This window comes from Poecilia latipinna, unplaced genomic scaffold (genome assembly GCF_001443285.1).
Source record: "Poecilia latipinna isolate Pla-1442-1.1 unplaced genomic scaffold, P_latipinna-1.0 Scaffold183, whole genome shotgun sequence".
Taxonomy (NCBI): domain Eukaryota; kingdom Metazoa; phylum Chordata; class Actinopteri; order Cyprinodontiformes; family Poeciliidae; genus Poecilia; species Poecilia latipinna.
In genome coordinates this window covers 439,405-460,534 of record NW_015112799.1, presented here as the reverse complement: position 1 = coordinate 460,534, position 21,130 = coordinate 439,405, and the positions used below count along the sequence as shown (strand labels likewise).

Below are 21,130 nucleotides of genomic sequence, written 5' to 3'. Positions count from 1 at the left end.
CACAAAGTTTCTTATCTCTCCACATGAAATATAAAACAAACAAACAAAAAAACCGGACAGCTTTAATATTACTTGCAGATTTAAAGCAGTTTAAGATTTAAAAAAGAGCTCTGCTCAACTTAGTGATTTTTCAGTAGATAAATGTAGATATATGAAATGATATATAAGCAGACAAAGAATGTGTGTTATAATAAAATATTTAATCTCTTTGTTGCGAATTACTACAGACTACAACTGTAGGCAGCAGTTTCTGGTTCTCTCTCTGTTCTGCCTGTCCCCCACAGCAGCGGACAGGAAGCTACAAATACCCAATATGCTGGCATTTATATAGCAAAAGTTAGCTAGACTCTGCATATTAGCTAAATTTAGCTAATGCTAGAATATAAACTTATGTTAGCTCGCTAACTTTGGCTAATCTTGTAATCTGAGCTAACTCGTAGAGAGCCAAAACTTGACTTTTACGTTCTCATCTGAGGTTAATGTACATTTTGCATTGACTGATGCTGGAAAATACAACTTGGCTAACATGGTGTAATACAGCAAGACAGTAACAATGATTTTTTTTCAGTGCAACAGTGTGCACATACATTTTGGTTGTGTTTTTGTGCCAACGGAAAGTAATGCTGTGTGTAATGACCGGGAAAAAAAATGCTGTAAACATTTCTACTATGTTCTAAAATATATCTTCAATTTTGAAGACATATTAAAAAGACAAATTTAACATAAAATCATTTTATTCCTCTCCAATTGTCTTCATGTAACTGTGAGCATGATTTAAGAAAAGATACATTAACAGAAACAAAGAAACAATTGAATTTTCAGGTTATTGAGTGTATAAATAAATAGTCTTGACACAAAATAAATGATAGATTAAGCATTTAATAAGAAAAACTTACCACTGATGTTTTAACTGTATTATTTACCAAACTGCTCTTTCTTGCAACCATTATTATTTAATAGCAACTCTAACAAAATTCTGTTATGTCTTGGTGTATAAAATGTATACTACAGTTTACTGGTTTCCAGATTATCTGTAACTTTACCAGCAGCCTGTAGTTCACACAGTGACCACATGATGGCACCATGTACAACAACATCCCCCTCCTTCTACAGCACCCACCCACATGTGAACCCTATTTTTCAATCAAAAGGACTTTAATATTGTCCCTCTGATTAAAAGGAGAAAATGTCAGAAATATAAAGGAGTTAGGGATTTACTGCACTAAGTGATTAAAACACTCTGGCTCTTAATTAAATGTGTTGAAAGTGATCAAAGAATAGAAACAAGAGGAAGAGTGTTTAGACATGTGGGTCAGAGATCAGACCTGAAAACTCCCTCCTTAACAAGCCTAACAAACCATTCACCAACCCCTTCCTTCCTAATGCCCCAAAATAAGATCAAAGTGACACCAAAGCAACAGGTCCAACAGAACCGCTCACAATGACTTTTCCCTCCTTATTTCCTGTTTTTGTTTTCTGTCAAAATCCTGAAAGAGAGGCCTCATTAGTTTCCAATACGCTGTAGCCCAGAGATCTGATTGTGAGTGCGTCACATGGAGGAAATGAGTAAATATTGGAGCGATATTAGGGCACAGTGGAGACACTTTGATGTGACATGGTTTTCATATGTAAAATAAAAAGGCATCCACACAGATTTGACTGAATATTTCATATTAGTGATTTGTGCTTGCTTCTTCTCAACGGCGGAGAGAAAATATTCCCAGAACACACGTCCTGCTGCCTCACCTGAGTACAGAAAATTGTTCATGCATTTATTTGAATGAATTAAAGGTCATTTGTCTGCTTTTCTGGACAGACATTTCATGATACGATCCTAGGACTCCATCAGCTGTGAAGTAAACATTCACTTCAGTAAATGTGGTAAAAGAAAACAAACCAACAAAAAAACAGGCTGCTAAAGGTGTTGCAAATTGTACCTAAAACTCTCTCCTGAAGTAAAAAAACAACAAAAAAACCCACTTTTTTTTTCCTGAACATAAAACTTAGAAAAGTTTCTTTCTTCCCTCTGAAATGCTTCAAGATGTTGCTCCGCCTCAACGGGACTGGAATATGGGTCAAGGTTGGCTGTGACTGTGTTGCTATAAAAGGCCTTTTCTAATTACATTATCTGCAAACCTGCGAGCAGTTTTTTGAAATATCTCATTCATAAAGCTGAATGTATATAACTTTTATTATATATATATATATATATATATATATATATATATATATATATATATATATATATATATATATATATATATATATATATAAAATTTTTTTAAGCATTTGTTGAAACTGTCACAGAATCATGACAGCTCCTCTGCTTTGTTCTAGTGTTAACTAGAAACAACCAATCAGAGCCAGGAGGCGGGTCTTAGTGCTGTCAATCATCATTGTTTACTTTACAGTGTGTTCCAGACATCAGAGACTATTGTGAATGCTCAGGCTTGTAAGCATGGCCTCCAATGACAGATGAATAGATGAATGAAATGATGAATAATTGGTAGCATGAATGACAAGAAGGGTAGATTGATGAAGACTGATGAAGGGATAGTTGGCTAAATGAATGATGTCTGGACAGATGAAGAGATGAATGGATGGACAAACCGATGACAGAAAGGCAGACAGATGGAGGTATATAATTAAATAAGACAAATGTCTTTCATACATTTCTGGTTTGACGTGAACACTGAAGAAAAACTCAGACATTTTTCACACTATTTTGTATATTCTGCAAACTTTGAAAAAAACTTAGATCAACTTCAAAATCGTTGGAAGAATCTATTTTTTTATTTGGATGTTATATTATGAGCTTTGATTTTTACTGCATTGCTATGAATCCCATTAGTAAGTTGCTTTGGATAAAAGCATAAACGTAGCAAAACTTATTGATGAATAACTAAATATGGATATAATCCCCTGCCGGAAGATAAACTGGCACTAATATTTTATCACATGAATCAGGTTGGTTTTTAAAATGATAATAAGCATTTTCATCTCAAACAATGGTCTCAGAGAAAATCCAGGGGTGTGTCTGGAGGTGGCACACCCCTGTGATATGATTGGCTGAGACCGTCCCTGCCTCTTTGTGCCGGGTTGTGCTTCTATGAGCAGCTGCTGAGCCACCAGATTATTTTCAGTGCCTCATGTGCCGTCGCTGCTCTTCCCTCAGGTTTTATTCAGCGCAGGAGGAAGGAGCAGGATATTATTTTCAATGTTTTAAAAAAAATACTCTGAATGCTGTAATATCTCAGAGCCTTGAAAATGAACTACTCCATATTTTCATGACATCAAAACTGAATAGTTTAATGCAATGTTCTCTAACCAGAGTGGATGGAAAAGATCTTAACATCAATCTGAACTTTGACTGGACCCCTCTAATATATATATATATATATATATATATATATATATATATATATATATATATATATATATACATTTAGATCTGTGGTTTCGAATCGTGGTCCATTATCCTGCATGTTTGAGGCGTTTTCTAGCCTCCAAACAGCCAACTTAAATTAATAATTAAATTAATGAGATTTATTTTTTACTTCACAATTACTCTGTACTTTGTGATAGTGTGTTACATAATAAAATTCACCAAAGTTTGCTATGCTGAACAAAATTACGAAAAAAACAAACAAAAAAACAATTAAATAAATAAAGTTATACCCTTTGGTGTTCAGTTCACCCTGAAACAGCTCTTTGACTGAGTTTATTTAAGGTGTTGGAGTTGGACAAACTGCTGCATTAAAAAAAAAAAAAGAAAAAGAAAACGTTTGATGAGAACAGTGAAAGAAGAAACGTCATGGGGATTAACTTCAAAGCATCTTCCATGCATGCATAATTAATACATTTGTATGTGTTTTTGCATACGGTATTGTTGCTACAATTTTTCCCGTATGCTTTGAGAAAACTACTAGAAATATATATATATATTGGTGTCACTCAAATAATTTTTATTGGTCTAAAACTTTAGCACACTTACATAGTGTCCCATTTTATTTTCACAAAGACTGCATTGACTTGCATCCATCTTTGATTCATTTCTATAACCGGACCCTAAACCAGGGGTGTCCAAACTTTTTGACACGAGTCAAAATTGTCACGTCAGAACATGTGAACCTGATGAGTGTAATAGCTTTAAAAACTAAAATTATTGAGTAACATTGTGATTTATTTCAACGTAAAAATAAATCACAATACATTAAAGTGTAACCTACTCGATAAGCTAAGCATGCTAAAGTTTAAATTAAATTGTCAGATTTTTATAGGGAGTGGATGTGCACTCAAAAATTAAAAAGGGGTTTGCATGTTTGTTTTATAAGAAAGAAAAACATACAAAAAAAAAAAACATTTAGCCTATTCCACGCAGTTAGACCAAGATTTGAGTCTGTTTTTTTTTCTTGAAGTTTAATATATTCATTCATTCATTCATTAAAATCTAATTTGAGTAAAAGTCACTGCATAGTTGGGGTGAACATAAAAAGCCTTGTTATATTTATCAAGAATAATTTTGCTCACATTAAGGATAAAAAGTGTCCGTCTGCATCAACCTCCTGTAGATTTGGTGAAACAAAAATGTATTTTTTTTAATTGCAGTCAAATGATTCGTCTAGGAGCCACACATGGTCCCTGTGCCACACTTTGGACACCCTTACCCTAATGGGGCCCAGGCTTTGGACCCCATAAGGAGCAGTGGGCCCTCAGTGCAAGTACTTGTTAGAAAACTACACCTTACAAAGTGAGAAATGTTAACACCCACCCCCACACACAAATGTGCACACACAGACAGAAAATAAGCGTTTTTTTCTGTTAAAAGTGTTTTAAGGAGTAAATATAGAGCCAGATGAAGAGACAACATGAAGTCCATTTTTTATTTCGTTTTCTAACTGCAGATTCAAAGTATACAACTCAACATCATGATTTGATTTTTATTATGAGACCCATAAATAAAAATACAATTAAAAAACCCACTTCAATCAACAATCTACTGTTAGTAGGATTTGAAAAAAGATTATTTTTTAATATATTTTTTTTTCTATCAAAAGGCACAACATTGAATTTATTGACAACATGGAGAAGAGAACCTGCAGCATTAAATCTTTTAATTTTCCTTTTTATTTTTTTTTTCCAACACTCCATCAGAGAACATTGAAATGTTACAAAGATGTGTCTGAATCTACATGGAGAGAAACGAAACAGGAAAAAACAACCTCTATATCAACAGACTGTGGCTATAGATTGGTGCCACGGCTTTTAAACAGGAAACGTACTGCCACGGGAAACAAAACAGAAACCAACCGAAAAATTTAAAGAAAAATAGCACGTTGTTGCCGGAAAAGACAAAGGACCTTCGCAAAGCTCTAATGCAAAATTTCAAAAACATTTTTTTTTTCCCATTTTATTTTTTACAAGTGACAACAATACGAGAACAACAACAACAACAAACAAACAAACAAAAAAGAAAATAAAAAATAATAATTGGGCACCTTCTAAGATTAGGCTAAGATTAGGTGCTGAGGTAGACAAAAACTAAAACAATTCAAATCATAATAGAAACACTATTTTCTTAATACAGAGCAACTCGACTGGCACTTGTGCTGCAACAACAATGGAGGAGAGAAGAAGCACAGACAAAGCCAGGGAAAGACGGGGAAAAAAGCTTTGTTACGATACAAAAAACAACAAAAAAAAAAGCTTCGTCACGCTTGGTCCGACGGGGCAATTGGTCCTCAGTGCTAATATAAAAAAATACAATGTCTTGGTGCTTTGTTACTCGAACAGTTTTAGTCTAGACCTCAATGGCACATGCACTGCAACACTGCATGAAAATGGCTACTTTGTTCTAGAAAAACACCACACCAAAAACACAGAGTGCCAGCTTCCAGGGATGCCATGATTCCTCTCGGACCAAATTTTACATCCCCGACTCATAAATGCATTTTGTAGAACGAGGGGGATAAACAAACAAACAAATAATAATAAAAAAAAGTACTTTAATAAACAGAAGCCTAGTGCCAACCTGCACGAATGGAAGTTTTCCACTCATTTTCTCCTAAAAATCCTCAACAGCAAGGCTATTGAGACAAAATAACAATTGCATGAATTCAGAATGTTATTTTATATATATATATATTTTACTCTAAATCAGTTGCTGAGAAAAAAAAAAAAGCTTCCGGATGCCAATAACAGAGTACAGCTTAAAGAAGTGAATCCAGAAGGTTTATTGCAACAATTGGCTCTTAAAAAAAAAAAAAAAAAAAAAAAAAACAATAATTTGAGCTTCATGACATCCCTAGGGTGCTGGAGACAACACTTATTTTTCTTCTGGAAATACAGAACGTAAGCAGATACAGATGGATTATTTTTGTTGAACAATTTTCATTTTTAGGCACAAAGATAGTACAGAAACACCCGAGGAACACTGAGGGAAGAACTATATCGATGCCAATGTATATGTATATATTTATATATATATATATATAATCTTTTTTTCCCCAACAGAAAAAAGTGGCATAGAATATCATTTTATTTTGTATCTGATTAGTGCATTTTCCCACTAACACGCACACATACACACACACACTCTCACACAGTTACACACTTTTTCAACAAGTAGAAAACATTCAGAGGACGATGAGAAGAATAATGTGACTGAACAGGCTTGCATTGTGGCGTTCAGACTGAACTGTGACTGGGTTTTCATTTATTATTATGGTGGGTGGATATTACCCGAAGCCCCGCCCACCACCCCGGCCTCAGCTCACAGTGTTTGAGAATAAAATGGCAAGACACCACGGGACATGCCATCCCTTATTCTTTTCTCTTTTTTTTCAAGTACAAAGAAATAAACTAAATAAAAACGTCGACAGTCAAGTTTGATTGACATGAACAACTGAATGACGAGTACTAATTGGTCGGTTCGGCAGCGCCCCCTGTCTGCCGTTTCCGTTATTTTTTTTCTTCTTTTTGTATTGTCTTGTGTCTTTATTTTTAATAATCGTCACTTTTTCACACATTTGTAAAACTGGTGGATAGATTTAGTCCTTCACCGACAATGCAACTGACACCCAGAAAGCAACACTTATTACAACGTGTTTACACAAATAGTTTTTTTTTTTCCTTTTGTTTTTGTCCAACAATATCAAAGAGGAGCAGGCAAAAATGATTCACACCCAGAAGGAGGGGGAAAATAACGCTTAAAAAAAATTACAAATATTATTTGTGCCCTGCTTTAACCCTCCACAAAAATGGAAAAAAGGACCGACACTGAATACAAAAATATCACCATTTTTTTTATATATCAAATTGCCTCTGTTGGCTCTTGTTCAGAAACACACACATGCTTCTCTCAAAGGGAGAAGCTCTATTTTTAACCTTCTGGTTTGTCTTTTTTCTTTTCTTTTATTTTTTTTTTTGATTACGCCTTGCACGTCCAAATTGTCCAATGCGCTCTGCATCAAATGTGACATGCCCTGTGCGCTGCAGCGTTCTCAACCAACAATCCTGTTCACTTTGCTTTTTTTTTTATTTCACATTACAAAACTACAACTCTATTCACATATGTTCAAGTTTAAATTCTTGTTTTTAAACGCTCTCAAGAAGCAACAGAACTCATCCGTCTTACTCGTCACTTTAAGGCTTCAAAATAGCTTTTTTTTTTAGCTTTTCTTTTTTTTTTTCCTCCGCTCTTCTGTCGTTGGAGGCGCAGGGGGAGAACGTAAGAGAAGAACAAACATCCATTCGAATGACTTTCCTCATCCTGTCCACCTCCGCTTTACGGTTTCATAGAGACTTTTCTTAAAAACACAGACAATCATAAATCAACTTAAAAAAAGAAGCATGAGATGATGTAGCTTTGACAAATAATGCAAAAAACACAAACACAAAAGAATGTGAGTTTTCTGTTTTTTTTTTTTGCCCCCAAAAAAACAAACAAACATGAAAACAACTCAGAGGTAGCTTTTAGAACGAATGAGCGAACCATCCAGCTCCTTAACAAACAGACTTAATACCACGTTTGGTAACACAGAAAACATAATGAAAAAAGAAAACTGAATCTCTTCTCTGTGGCACTTAATTTCTCTGCAAACGTGCTCCGCCTCATCACATTTTTTGTTGTTGCGATGCATCCTCCGACACGCACCGGCCCAAACGTACACATGAAACAAAAGGGAAATTATAAAATACACAAGGAACATGAGGTCACACACACAAAAAACCCAACAAAAAACAGAGAGAGAGAGAGAGAGCAAAAGAGAGAGAGAGAGAGAGAGAGAGAGAGAGAGAGGTAATTCAAGTACGATGTGTTGAGCTCAAACTCAAAGTCAATAAAAAGAACCACAATAAGAGACGAGAGGGACGAAGCGCACAGACGGAACCGCAGAAAGAGCTCATTTCCTCTGCCTGGCTGCGCCTCATCCGACCGGTGACCACCTGCCTTCTGGATATGTAAATCCCCAAAAGATGTCATGACAATCACTTGTGTGGAACAGGTTTAAACGCCAGAAAGTTGGAGATGCCCACCTTCACTTCTCCAGCGTCGTTTACCTCAGAAGGGCTGAGTAGAGTGCACATTTCAAACGATAAGGATGCTTCGCTTTTCCAGGCAGGGAAAGTAATAAAGCAACGTCTAAAAAGAGGTGGGAACTTTCCGTTTTCTGACGTCGAAGCATCAATCTGTACTTTCATACAGCCTCATCATACGCTCCCCATTTCCAGACGTTCACATTCAGGGCTCTTGCCGTTTAGTCCTTAAAACCGACGAACGTTGGGATTGTGCAGCTAAGGCATCCTCAGCATGTTCACCGCAAACCGTCCGAGTCACAGGATTCACGCAGACGACAACCCTTCTCCCCCTGATGATTCGTTTTCCTCCGCTGTGGTGAGCTGACAGAGTCACGGCAGCTGAAGCTTTTCTGCTATGAGTCAGTTTGTGTTGGGTATCGTTAGTGTGAGACACTGATAGTCATGGGGATAAATGGGTAGAAGCAGTCCAGACACCTATTGCTGAATATAGCTGGGTTTTCTTGTGCGATATTATGATAGCGAGTTATATTTTGTGGAAGGGTTTATACACCTTGCTGACATCAAACAGAGACTGTTGTCGTAGTTTGCTTTACCTGTGCAATCAAGCCATGATAAACTATGATGCAGAGCTAAAAAAAAAATTATAATAACATATGACATAAAAGTGACGGTTGTCGGCCTTGAGCGGCCAGTGGTGACTGGAGCGTCTCCGACCCAGGAAGACCGCTGAAGAAGTCGGGGAGACCTCCAGGGAGAAGCAGCGCTGGTGTCTTCCCTGCTTGGTTTGCAGCATCTTAATACTCCCACTAGTCCAGTTCAACTGTCCCGTCTACTGCATAAGCCTGCAGGGGCCCACACTGATTCTCAGGGGCTATCTCAGAGCCACCGCTGCTTCTGGTGGAAATTCAAGAATGGACTCATAAACTTGCAGGTTTTTGGGCATTGGAAAAGGAAACAGTTCAAGAACTTAAAACAAAATGTTCATTAAAATACTCAAATCCAGACATAACTTGGAAAATAGCAAATGCAACATTTGGAAAGCATGGCACCAAAAAAGCAATGTAAAAAAAAAAAAAAAAAAAAAAAGAGAGGAGGGTCAAATAGCCCTTGAGAATCTGCCTTCTCACCAAAGTGGCAGCAGCATCCAAACAGTCACTTCTTTGCAGCCTACTTGCTTTGTGGTGCTGCAGGAAATGACCTGAAACAATAGCACAGTTGCAGATGTAGTGAACGACCCGGTGAATCCGAACAATGCTGGAGAACTCTCTCCATGTCCAAGTCTTTTAGCCCCACCGCCCCCACCCCTACACCCAGCTCCTCGTCGCCGCCTTTGCATGTAAAAACAAAACCAAACAAAAAGACTAAACAAACGCTCTTTTTTTTTCTTCAAGCATCTTCTTGTTGACATTCCTCAATCTTCAAGACCTCCTGCCCGCGCCGTTACATTCCTCTTACCTCTCTGCCCCCATCCACTCTCTCCCTCCGCATTCACTTCACCCCGTTCCCGTCTCAGACGTAGCAGAGGTACAGGTATGTCTTCTCTATGCGCCAGTCTGGAGGGATATCTTCAGGCTTGTGACCTTTCATGTGCTTCTGCATGGCTGACAGGCTGGGGCAGTACTCCAGGCAGATGGTGCATTGGTAGGGCGAGGCGCCATTGTGGGTGCGCAGGTGCTTGATCATGGCCGAGTAGTCCCTGGATCGCTGGTGGCACAGCTTGCACTCGAATGGCTTCTCACCTGCAGATGAGGGGAAGGTGGTGGAAGACAATGATTACGTTAATTATAAAGTCATTTTGGGCTCATTTTAGACTCCTGCTGAGAACAGATGCTAAATCTGACTGAAAGGATAAGAAAGAAAAGGTTTTATTGCCAATGTCTTCCATCATTCGTATAAATGTTAATACAAACCAAACAAGGAGAAGCAGCATTTAGCTTTTATACACAAATCTGGAACAAACTTCCAGAAAACTGAAAAACAGCTGAAACACTGAGTTCCTTTAAATCAAGGCTAAAACCTCACCTGTTTAGAGATGCCTTAGACCCATAATAACTGGAACACTGACCAACGTATATCCACCTGTTTTCTCCTCACTACCTATCAGATTCATTTTTACACCTCTCAAAAATGAACAGTTCTTTGTCTCATCTGAGAGAACAAGCTAAATTTACTTTGACAAACCACCATGTTTATGTTTGTGATGGTAGAACAGAAAAGGCTTTTTCCTGCCATCATTCCTAAGCAAACGTTTAGTTTGTGGATAGCATCAAATGGTTTTTATTGAGATTTTGATGTAATTCTCTAATAAACAGAACCAGATGCATCCAGTTATAAAAAAAGCAACATATTTGCGTTAAACTTAAAATAAAAACAAAAAAACAAAAAAACAAATGGAAACATTTGGATTGTTTGTGTTATGTTTTTACCTATGCGTCCACAGCTCCTTAACATGTTTTTTGCTACATAACTCAAGTTAAATATACAAATCATTATGAAGCAGTACCACAGTATTTCTATATAAAGAATTTACTCTAGAAAAGACAAAATATTTACCATAAATGTGCAGAACAACGCTGATTCAATCGCCAAGATAATCTGTGATGTATCCAACATGCAGCTCCTGCCACTTTAAACTCCTGAAGGTGTTATAAATCAGAACGACGCTGTTCTCTTGCTGCTGGGGCTGTTATGTTTAACGGCCACATTTCAATTTGGCAGCAGCGGCCGTCCTAAACGTGCTAATGATTTGAGTGATGGCAGGGAATAATCCACCAGCGCTCAAGCCGGCAGACTCAAATTAGACATGTAAATGCTGACCTTTACCAATGGCATTTGAAATGAGCTGTCGGAAGTGATCTGGCCCGGCGCTTTGCTGTCACCTTTCAGCAGAACTGCACATGTGTGTGTGGCGACAAACAGCCGCCTGTTCCCGCCTCTGTCGCTCGTCCGGTCTGTCCCGGAGAAACCCCGGTTTAACCTTGACCTTAGCCTGCGCCGGATAACGGTGTCACTTAGCCAATAGTTATGAACGCAGCGCTGCAAACCTGTTTAATTTCAGTGCGAACGCATGCGGGGTGTTGATATTGACACCCAGACTGTAAACACAGTCTCCTCAGATAATCAGCTAATAACGAATTGCAAATGGGGCCTTGGTATTGATCAGTCATTGGCATTTGGGATGTGTGGAGAGGCGTGGGGTGGGTAGGGGTTAGGTTGCCAATGTCGATGATTCATCAAGCAGCTGCTTTTGTGTGAGGTGGCCTTTGACTGTGAGCTTGTCACTCGCTCTTGTTATCTGCTGTTGCTCTCCGGCTTAACGCAAAACCCCCCCTCCCTCATACAAAAGGGGAAAGGGTGGACGGAGGGGAGCCAATTATTGGACAGGCTGCCTTGATAGTGTGGCTTAACAGCTGGTTTATTGAATGGGAGATGGGAGGGTGCTGCTGCGAGCGTGTGTGTGTGTGTGCGTGTGTGTTGGAGGGAAAAAAGATGGCGAGAGAGCATAAACCCTTGGCCGTGTGCCACCCTGGTGAGCGCTCGTGGTAGACTATACTCACTCAATCGAGTTTGCAGCATGCACTCATTCTCCAGGGCACCTAGCCTATCACTGTGTCAACATCTTTATGGGGCTCTAAATATACTGAGATCAATACAAAGTCTTCTGAGACATTCATCCACTGTATCACAGTAATACTGATTTCCATCTGCACTGCTCTGGGCCTTGGAACTTTGATATCCTGAAGTCTTTTAATGGCTGTTTAAAAAAAAATGACCAAGAAATCCCTGAAGCATTGACTAAAAAGTGTTTTGCTTAAAAACAAATAAATGAATTTGAGTTATGGTAGCAGGATGACTCATGCATATTTTGAAAAATGTTAAAATAGCTTTCGCTTCATGTCGACTTTGGGAGCGAACTTCAAAGGTATCAAGAATGAATATTTTTATTTCGTGAAACTAGAATACACAGAGCAACGTAAAGATATAAAAGACAATCAGAGTAAATATAAAAAATCCTTCCCCATTTATTTAGGGAAAAGCCTCTCCTAACCAACTTGACACAACAGAAAAAATAATTGCTTCTCTTGTTAAATTATCATATTAACAGTGATTGATCACAAAAATTTGTTCCATTTCACAAGCCACAACCACTTCTGATTATTGTCAAATCTGTAGCTTAATGAGATCCTTTAAAGAGAACCTGTCTGACAACATGAAGTAGGCAAAAACTTCTCAAAAAGAACACATCATATCCTGATCTGTCAAAAACACAACCAGTCACTGACATCCATCAGTCTGGAAAGGGTTACAAAGCCATATTTTGTCTGATAATCAAATTTGTTTCACAGTCTGAAACATTTAAAAATATCTAAAAAACAAGTATGTGTTTCAGATTATCAATATAAAAAATAAAAAGAAGAAGAAATGTGTCAGAAAGCAAACACTTAACACAACAGTTAAGCAAGAACATGTAAACCCTAATTCTGAAAAGCTTAGATGCAGTCAAATTCAGCATTTTTTTTTCTTTTTTTTTTAAATCTGATGAATTATAATCATGCTATTACCTCAATGTATAAATAATTCAACCATACAGGGCAGCTGAGCCTGTATAAGTGTCAAAAAGATTAATTTATGGCTTCTTTTAGAGTTCAAAATTTTTAAATCAAAGAAAATATATATTTCTGAAAAACTGTTTTGAATTTTTGTTACTTGTTTTCGGAGAACTTTAAATGGTTCATCATATTTAGAGAATATGTCTGGAAATAAGCTAACCTAGCTTACCAACACTACCAAACTTAGCTAGCTAAACAGTTAGCATGGCTCTTTAGAAAAACTAATTCTGTTTTATGTAAATCCCTTTTAATGAAAGCACAATTTGACTAATATTAAAATAAACATATCATGCTTTATATGTAGTGTTGGTTGAAACTTAGTTAGCCTACAGGCTAGCTGCCAGAAGTTCCTACAGCAACAACCTGTTTGCTAAAGCTAGATGCAACAAATGTTGATGTTTTATGCATGGCATCAAAACCAAAGTTTTTAGTCATTAATTTAGGTTACAGTCTTAATGTGAACACTTCTCTGGAACAGGTGTTTAAAGTTTTGACTGCTAGCCTCACAGTGCTACGCAAATATTTGAAAATTGAAAAGATGAAGAATTGCTGAATTCAACATGCCTTAAAGGTCAGAACCTGATTCTGTAAAAGTAAACTCACTCAACTTCAAAGTGATCCAATTACCAGCCAGAAAACCTGTGGAAGTTGCTGATTAATCTACTCCATGATCATGTTAATTACTGCTGGCAATACAAGTTAATATATATTCTCTGTATTCTGTGCATTCAAACACTAAAAGAACATCTTCATGAATATGCATCGTGTGGTGTATGCTTCATTGATTTAAAAATATTAAAAGAGTTGGCTTCTTTCTGCAACATTTTGAAATGGGTGGGAGCCATACTAGTTTTTGCAGTCTGGTTTGATGAAGAGAATTCAGCCTTTAAAGTTTGAATCCAACTTTAGAATTAACATTCTAGTTGATTGATCAAAATTAACCTCACATGGAAATAAAAGTACCAATAAACCTTTTTCCATCTTCAAAATGCAAAAGTACGTGTTAACTGGCAGTCAGTCTCCATAGAGACTGTTTGTGAGGCAAATGACTGAATCCATTCCTCCTTGTGAAAGAGCTGCTGTTTTACATCTGAACTTGTTTCGGAGGCAGTACCTGTGTGCACACGGTAGTGGGTTTCCAGCTGGTGCTTGAGGCTGAACTTCTTCCCACAGCCGTTACATTCATAGGGCTTCTCCCCAGTGTGGATGCGCTTGTGGCCCTTCAGTGTACTCTCGTCTCGGAAGCAGCTACCGCAGAATTCACACTCGAATGGGTGGTCCCCTGCTGTGATGCAGACACAGAAAGACCAATTTACTTAAAGTGCTGACAGTACAGTACATAGTTGCAAAAAGATATAATATACATACCGAGCCATCTGACAGCTGAGCTAACAGCTCAACACAAAGCTTTATTATGCGGACAGACAGGGTTATGCACAAACAGCAAGCATGTTTTAATGGATATCCATTTCAGTACCAGCAGACAAATACCAGCCTTTGTCTTTTTCTACAATTTTCCCGCACCGCTGTTGTGCTTTGTTTGAAGCCTTATAATTACTGCCTGTCTTGGCTATTCAGCAGCCATCCAATGCATTATAAACCATACAGACGGACTGTTTACAATGCACTAATAGACAACAACACTGATAAATGCGGTAATTCTAGAGGGATGTGCTTGTCATCAGGTATTTTATCTCCTTTGAATCATTGCACTCCAGTCCAACAAAAACTAAGATGTTATTGTCTCTAGAAAGCCTGAGAAGCTTGATGAGTCGTTTCCTATAGTTTGATCACTGTGTTATTGTGAATGCAAAACTCTTTTGTCCATCTGTGACGTACCGGATCTATTTCAGAAACCTTACTGCCTATGGATCTACAGTATTTGTGCATTCTGAAATGAAAACGATAAAAGGAATTGTGTTCAACTCCTCAGGCTGCCACAGCACGTGTCCCTCCTGGGCAGCCGTAATGGATCTTCACATGTCAACGTTGGGCGATATTATGATTTGCAGTGAGTCTCTCCACAGCAGCCCCAAGACTAATTGTATTCCCGTGTTTGATGAGGACCCGCTCCTTGCGTCATTATCTCCCTTACGTGTTATCCTCTCCATCCGAGTGATGTTGCAGATATTTATTAATGTATTTTGCTCCACCGCTGCAGGTTTAAGTCACCATCAATGACCTATGCCTTTCATTATCTGCCTGTCCAAGCAGCAACGTGCCGGGGAATAAATTGCATTTCTCGTTATGTGCCTCCACCACTGCCCTGCTGTTAAAAGACAATTTCACTTCCATCCATATATTTTATTTATAATTTTATGTAAGTACATACAGTATGTATGCCTGAGCTGGTTTATTTAAGATCCAGAGAGGAAAATGGGAGTAAAAGTGGAACGTAAAATGTACACATCCTCGAGTCTGATCACATTATGGGAATATTATACTTTTATGGTGGAAAACATTTTCAGATGCCTTAGGGATGATGTTGGATGCACTTCCATTAAAGGGAAGCGATGGGAATGAAGGGATGGGGGATAAAACCCAGACAGGGATAGAGCAGGAGATGTGGGTGTATATGGCCTCGGCGGTGGGGGCTGGGTGAAAATCAATAAAAGTGACAGTCTTTATTTGTCTGCATGAAGTTATCAGTGGCTCCCGCTGTAAGACATTGTGCTCTTTCTAGCGTCTCATCCACAGCAGAGATCACAATCCATCACAGAGCTCGGTGGGCTTGCACGATGCTGGAAGAATAATAATTGAGTTCAGATTCACCTGCCTTTAATTAGGAGCCTCCTATCAGTCCAGCAAATGCAATGCTAATGCACAGAGGCGGCCTGTGGAGGGTTATTTATGTTTAATGTCCTGTTGCTGTGCAAGTGTCTGCTGCTGGAAAAAAAGAAGGTAAAATTTGACTAATAAAATAAATTTTCCTGTTTAGGCAAGACTTCTTGCTTGGAACATACCTTAAAAACATAAATAGTACGCTCCACTTAAGACTGCGTTTCTGTTCTTTTCACTGCTTACAGTCACAGATTTACACCTTTGAGGGTCAAGTCTCAAAGAAAGAAAATGTCACTTGTGAGAGCCAAGTCCAAGTCTAAAGTCTTTGACTCAAAGTCCAAGTCAAGTATTAAAAGCTTCATCATTTTCAGCCATACGTCACGCTGCAGAGGACTCAAAGTGGACGTTCACTAAACACATCCAGACAAACAGTAACTCGTTATGACAGAGTATCTGCTTTATTCTAGATATTTCCTGCATTATTTGAACTGAATCTTTCATCAGTTGATAAGTGACCAAGAAAAATGGACCTCTGTCTGCAATTAATTAATCACAACCACATTTTAAAACTATGTACATTTACAAAATAAGCAACATTTTTGATTCCAAAACTATTTTTGCTAATAAATCTTTGAATAAATTGACATATTATAACAAGGACAATTATAGTTTTTAATCTGTTATTTACATTATTCAACCTTCAGAATGGCACAAAGTGCTCCAGAAATGTGCACTATGGATGTCGACATTAGCATTAGCTCCAACGTGCTACTGCAACATTGGAGCTAATGCACTGAGCCTAAAGTAGCATTGAGATGCTACTTTAGCCTTTCAGTTACTTCCCTGAAGGGCTAACTCCTTTTAGCACAACTTGAACACAATAGTCTTTTCCAGCGTCCCATCAGAACATTGTTTTGAAGTGGCTTTGTCGTCCATTACCTGCTGTTTCCGGATGTTCCTGTGCATCAGATTTTTGGGTGTACCAGAAACATGTGAATAAAAAAAGGTTCTGGTTGGAAAAATAAGAGAGGAATGTATTTGACATTTGGTTGTTGTACATTTTACTGAAATAGACAAAATGAAACATGATGACGCCTCGCTCCTGTCATCCTCCACTGCCACTTGGGAACACTAAAGCACAAAGACATAAAGCAGAGCTTTATGGAAATCGCACACATTTCTATCACCACAAAAGGAGTTCATGTCAGGATCTTCTCGTTGCTCTTTCAAATGGCGAACACGTCGTCTGTCCATCTGATAACTGCTACCATCCCACTTTCATTCCACTCCATTTCTCCGTTTCATTTCTTTCTCTCTGGTGTGACCACATGGCGGTGGGGGGGCGCCGCAGATGAGGACCCGGCAAAGTGAGGTGGAACCGCAGCACGCCAAGTGAACCCAAGGGTGCCCCCAAGCATCACCACCTGCGTCTCCTCACCCCCCCCCACCCCCACACACACACACACTCCCCTCCAATCACCTCTTTTGACACCCCAAAGGGCCGCCGAGGGTGCCCATGGGCGCACGGAGTGTGTTCATTATACACGGTAAGAGGCTGTAAATTACCGGGCGACATCTCTGCCAAGACCAGAACTGGCTTCGGTCCCCTCTCGCTTTCTTTCCCCCTCTGTCTGGCTGCGGCGCTATCAAATACAGCTGCGAACACAAAACAACCCCGCCACAGCAGACAGCAAATTGGCTCCGAGTTAAAAAAAAACAACAACAAAAAAAAAAAACACACACACAGACACTTACACACAGACAGTGCACAACAACAGAATATTAATGAAGGCCTGATCTGTAAAGAGAGTGTCTGCCCTCTGTGTGTGTGCGTGTGTGTGAGAGAGCAGCTTAGGAAAGGGAAAAGCACAGCTGCCATGACTGCACTTCTATGAGCCAGCATTGTGTTTATTCACAAGTGCTTGACTCTATACTGTACGGTACACATGCTATAGAGACAAATACAAAGAGGCAGCATGGTTGTAACAGTATGTCCAGCAGAGGTGATGAAACTGCAGGTGGATACAGAGAAATAACAGACTTGGTGAGGGAGAGAAGGCGAGATGGTGAGATTAAGAAGCTGGAATAAACACCATTAAATCTGTTTTTTTTTTCTTCTCCTCCTCCTCGTCCCTAAATGGTGATCCAGTGTCAGAGCCGGTAGCTGCAAGACTGCTTTCAAAAGATAAGGCTGCAGACAGGTAAAATGAAGCAGGCGTAATGAATGTCCATAAAAGTGCTTTCTGTTGTCAGCTGATACGACTGAATACTGATTCGACTAACAGCCGAGCTGCATCTAAAAAGCTTCCGCCCCAAACAGGCGCTGCCACGCTCCGTCCATTAAAATTAGAGTTGAACAGCGAGATCTTGGTATTTACAGGGAATTCTTGTCTTAACTTAGGCCACTTTTCACAGGAAGCGCCAACGGGAAGGAGCGATTTGTTTGATGCTTTTGTGTGCGAAAAAACTGCCTGAAACAAAGAAAACATCATCCACAGCACAACTGACAAGCTGCAATACAGAAGTCGGAGAATTGTTGTGATCTTTAGGGCTTTGAGTTCAGAAAACAAATCAGAGATGAAAGCTGGAAAATAATTTTACTTTAATCTGGGTTTATTAGCTATAACTGAAACACCTGAACTACAGAATATACTTCACTATTACTAAATTTCTATGGTTTTTCTTTATACAGTAACACTGTGAATTTTTTTGTGGAACATAACTCCAAATTATTTGCAAATTATACATGTGAATACAGCATGTATAAAACTATTTGATAGAATATTTGTGACGCTGAAATGCCTAGCCGCAAAACTACTTGTCGCGCTATTGGAAGCCAATCCAGGTGCGCCATTCATTTGGCTCCTGATTGGCTGAACCCCAGAGTGTGGAGACAAGGTAGACTGTAGATGTTAGCTTCTGTGATAATGCTGTGACGGTTTCCACTGTGCGCATTAATGGATAGCAAGGCATATTTGGCGTTTGAGCTTTTAAAATAGCGAGTTATCTGATTTTGATTTGAGTTTAAAGCTTAGAGACATACAAGCACATATAGATAAAATAAAACATCATTGAAAAGTTCATTTAAATAAAAGATGACACTCATTTTATACCTTAATTGCACTCAGAGTGAAATATTCAGTGTTTATCTTTCTTAATTTTGTTAACTACGGCTTCCACTTACCGCAAAACATACTGCAAAATCATAAAGACCAATAATATTAACAAGATTTCTAAAAACAGGATCAAAGACTGCTGACCAAACACCTGACCAGCTGATGAGGCGCAGAAGGTCATCGCTGCAGAAAATGGCTGTTTACACACTGTCTTATCCAAGAACTTTACCAGAAAGCTTAGTGGAAGAAAAACATGTGGTGGAAAAAGAGACGTGTCATTAGCTGGTGTGTTTAATCAAGTCCAAAGTCAACTGTGACTAATTGGCCATCAAACTCAGTTCATATAGAATCAGTTTATTCATTTATCTGTATGTTATCATTTCTGAGAAGTTGAATTTTAGGTTTTCAATATCTGTAAACCGTTATCCTCAAAATGAAACCAAAACATTTCAACTTTAACAATTTTAGCAGAATTTGTCACCGATTGAATGGAATTACTGGAACACTTTTTTGATATTTAAATTTAACAAGATGCATCTGTATGATTGACTGCTTTAACTGGGAGAATCTTAGTTTCCTTTTCATTTCCAAAATCTCTCTGAAGGCAGACAGAAAAATGAGAATCAGCAAAAAATGAAGTGATAGTAGATGGTAAAGCCACAGATTCTGAGTCTTTATTTTTCTTTGTCAAGTCTTTAAAGATTTAAATATCCCCAATCTCATAAGACAGTATTTAGCAGAATCTCTAGCAGCTATAGGGCTGATTCTCTAATGCGAACCTGATGTTTTAATCAGGATTTTTGCAGCGTTATGCATTGAATGGTAATAACATCAAAGGGTGACTCCAGAGGAACACCAGCCCTCTAGTTTTATTTAAAGGTTAAACTAGGACCCGTTTCTGGCACACACGACGGCTGCGTCAGTGGCTGACTTTATAATCCCCCGACAAAAGCCTCTGCATCATATTTAAACGGCCGCGTTCACGGCTGGCTCATTGTGATTTAGCACACGCCCACAGTGGGACGAGGTTCAAAGTGGCAAAAGGCTGCAGAGTCGCATCTGCAGCTCCGCCGCCGAGCTGAGGTGACATTTGCATCGCCGGGGTGGGCAGGTGGATCAGAGACACTGCATGTGTCCTCTCCGGCGTCTGGTGGAAAGAACAGATGTGTGCATCGCTACTGTAACCCCCTGCCCCCTCCACCCCCCCCCCACCCCCCTGTGAAGCCCCTCAGCTCCCACCACCATCACACACTAATGGTGTACTCGCCTGACTTGTAAATAGGGCCGACTGCTCTCATCTCGCTGCCTTTCGTTTCAAATATTTATCCGCGAGCTGGTGAGCTAAATCGGCTCTGACAGTGAGACTGTTATTTAAGGTCGCAGACAGGCGGTTGGGTGAGAGACGGAGAAAAAGAGGGAAGAAAAAAGGCCCTTTTCCTCGCTGCTGAAATGGGATTCATTTCCATGTGTTCATATTCTGTCATGGCCGCGTTTCTTCCCCACCCCTCCACCTCTGCTCTGAATAGCCGCATCTGTCAGGCTACCTCTGCTCCAGCGAAAAAATGTATTAGAATCCTGGTCTTGTCCTTGAGAGCCGACACTGAGTGAATTATAGTGGACTGATGGAAAAGGGGGGAAAAAAAACAAAAAAAAAAACAAAACAAAAAACAAAACAGCCGCCGTAAATAATCTTCCCCCGAGTGCTGCAGAATGCATCCACGTTGACCTGAATTCATGCTGTTTATTCAGCGGAGCTAAATTTCCTAAAATAAAAACACGCCTTTGTACTTTGTTTTGTACTGTAGGCTGTATTCAAACATGAGAATCCTTGTAGTACTCACAGGAAAAAGCTGAATCCAATTTAATTTTAAGCTGTCAGGTATTCTGTTACCGAGAAATCAAACAGGTGGGAGAGGGATTGTGGGGGGAAAAAAATGGGTCATTTCATGAAGAAGCTCCAAGGCAGGGCCATTAAACAATATCAGCTGAAACGTTGTCTTAAAAACTTCTATTTTGTAGAATAACCTCTACTAGGTAACTTAATTATTAGACAACTAATGTGATGTACTTCTATGTTTAGTGGTT

At 38.9% G+C, this 21,130-nt stretch overlaps 1 protein-coding gene across 1 annotated transcript in view; it reads right to left on the bottom strand.

Annotated features, from left to right (window-relative positions):
- Positions 1–7,931: 7,931 nt before the first annotated feature.
- Positions 7,932–21,130, bottom strand: part of zbtb16a (zinc finger and BTB domain containing 16a) — a 103,684-nt gene continuing 90,485 nt past the window's right edge. Inside the window, exons 4-5 of the mRNA XM_015030474.1 lie at positions 14,263–14,433; positions 7,932–10,277 (exon numbers count right to left, since the gene is read on the bottom strand). Of these exons, the coding sequence (XP_014885960.1) occupies positions 10,048–10,277; positions 14,263–14,433 (401 nt within the window). The 3' untranslated portion in view covers positions 7,932–10,047. The remainder of the gene's footprint in view (positions 10,278–14,262; positions 14,434–21,130) is intronic.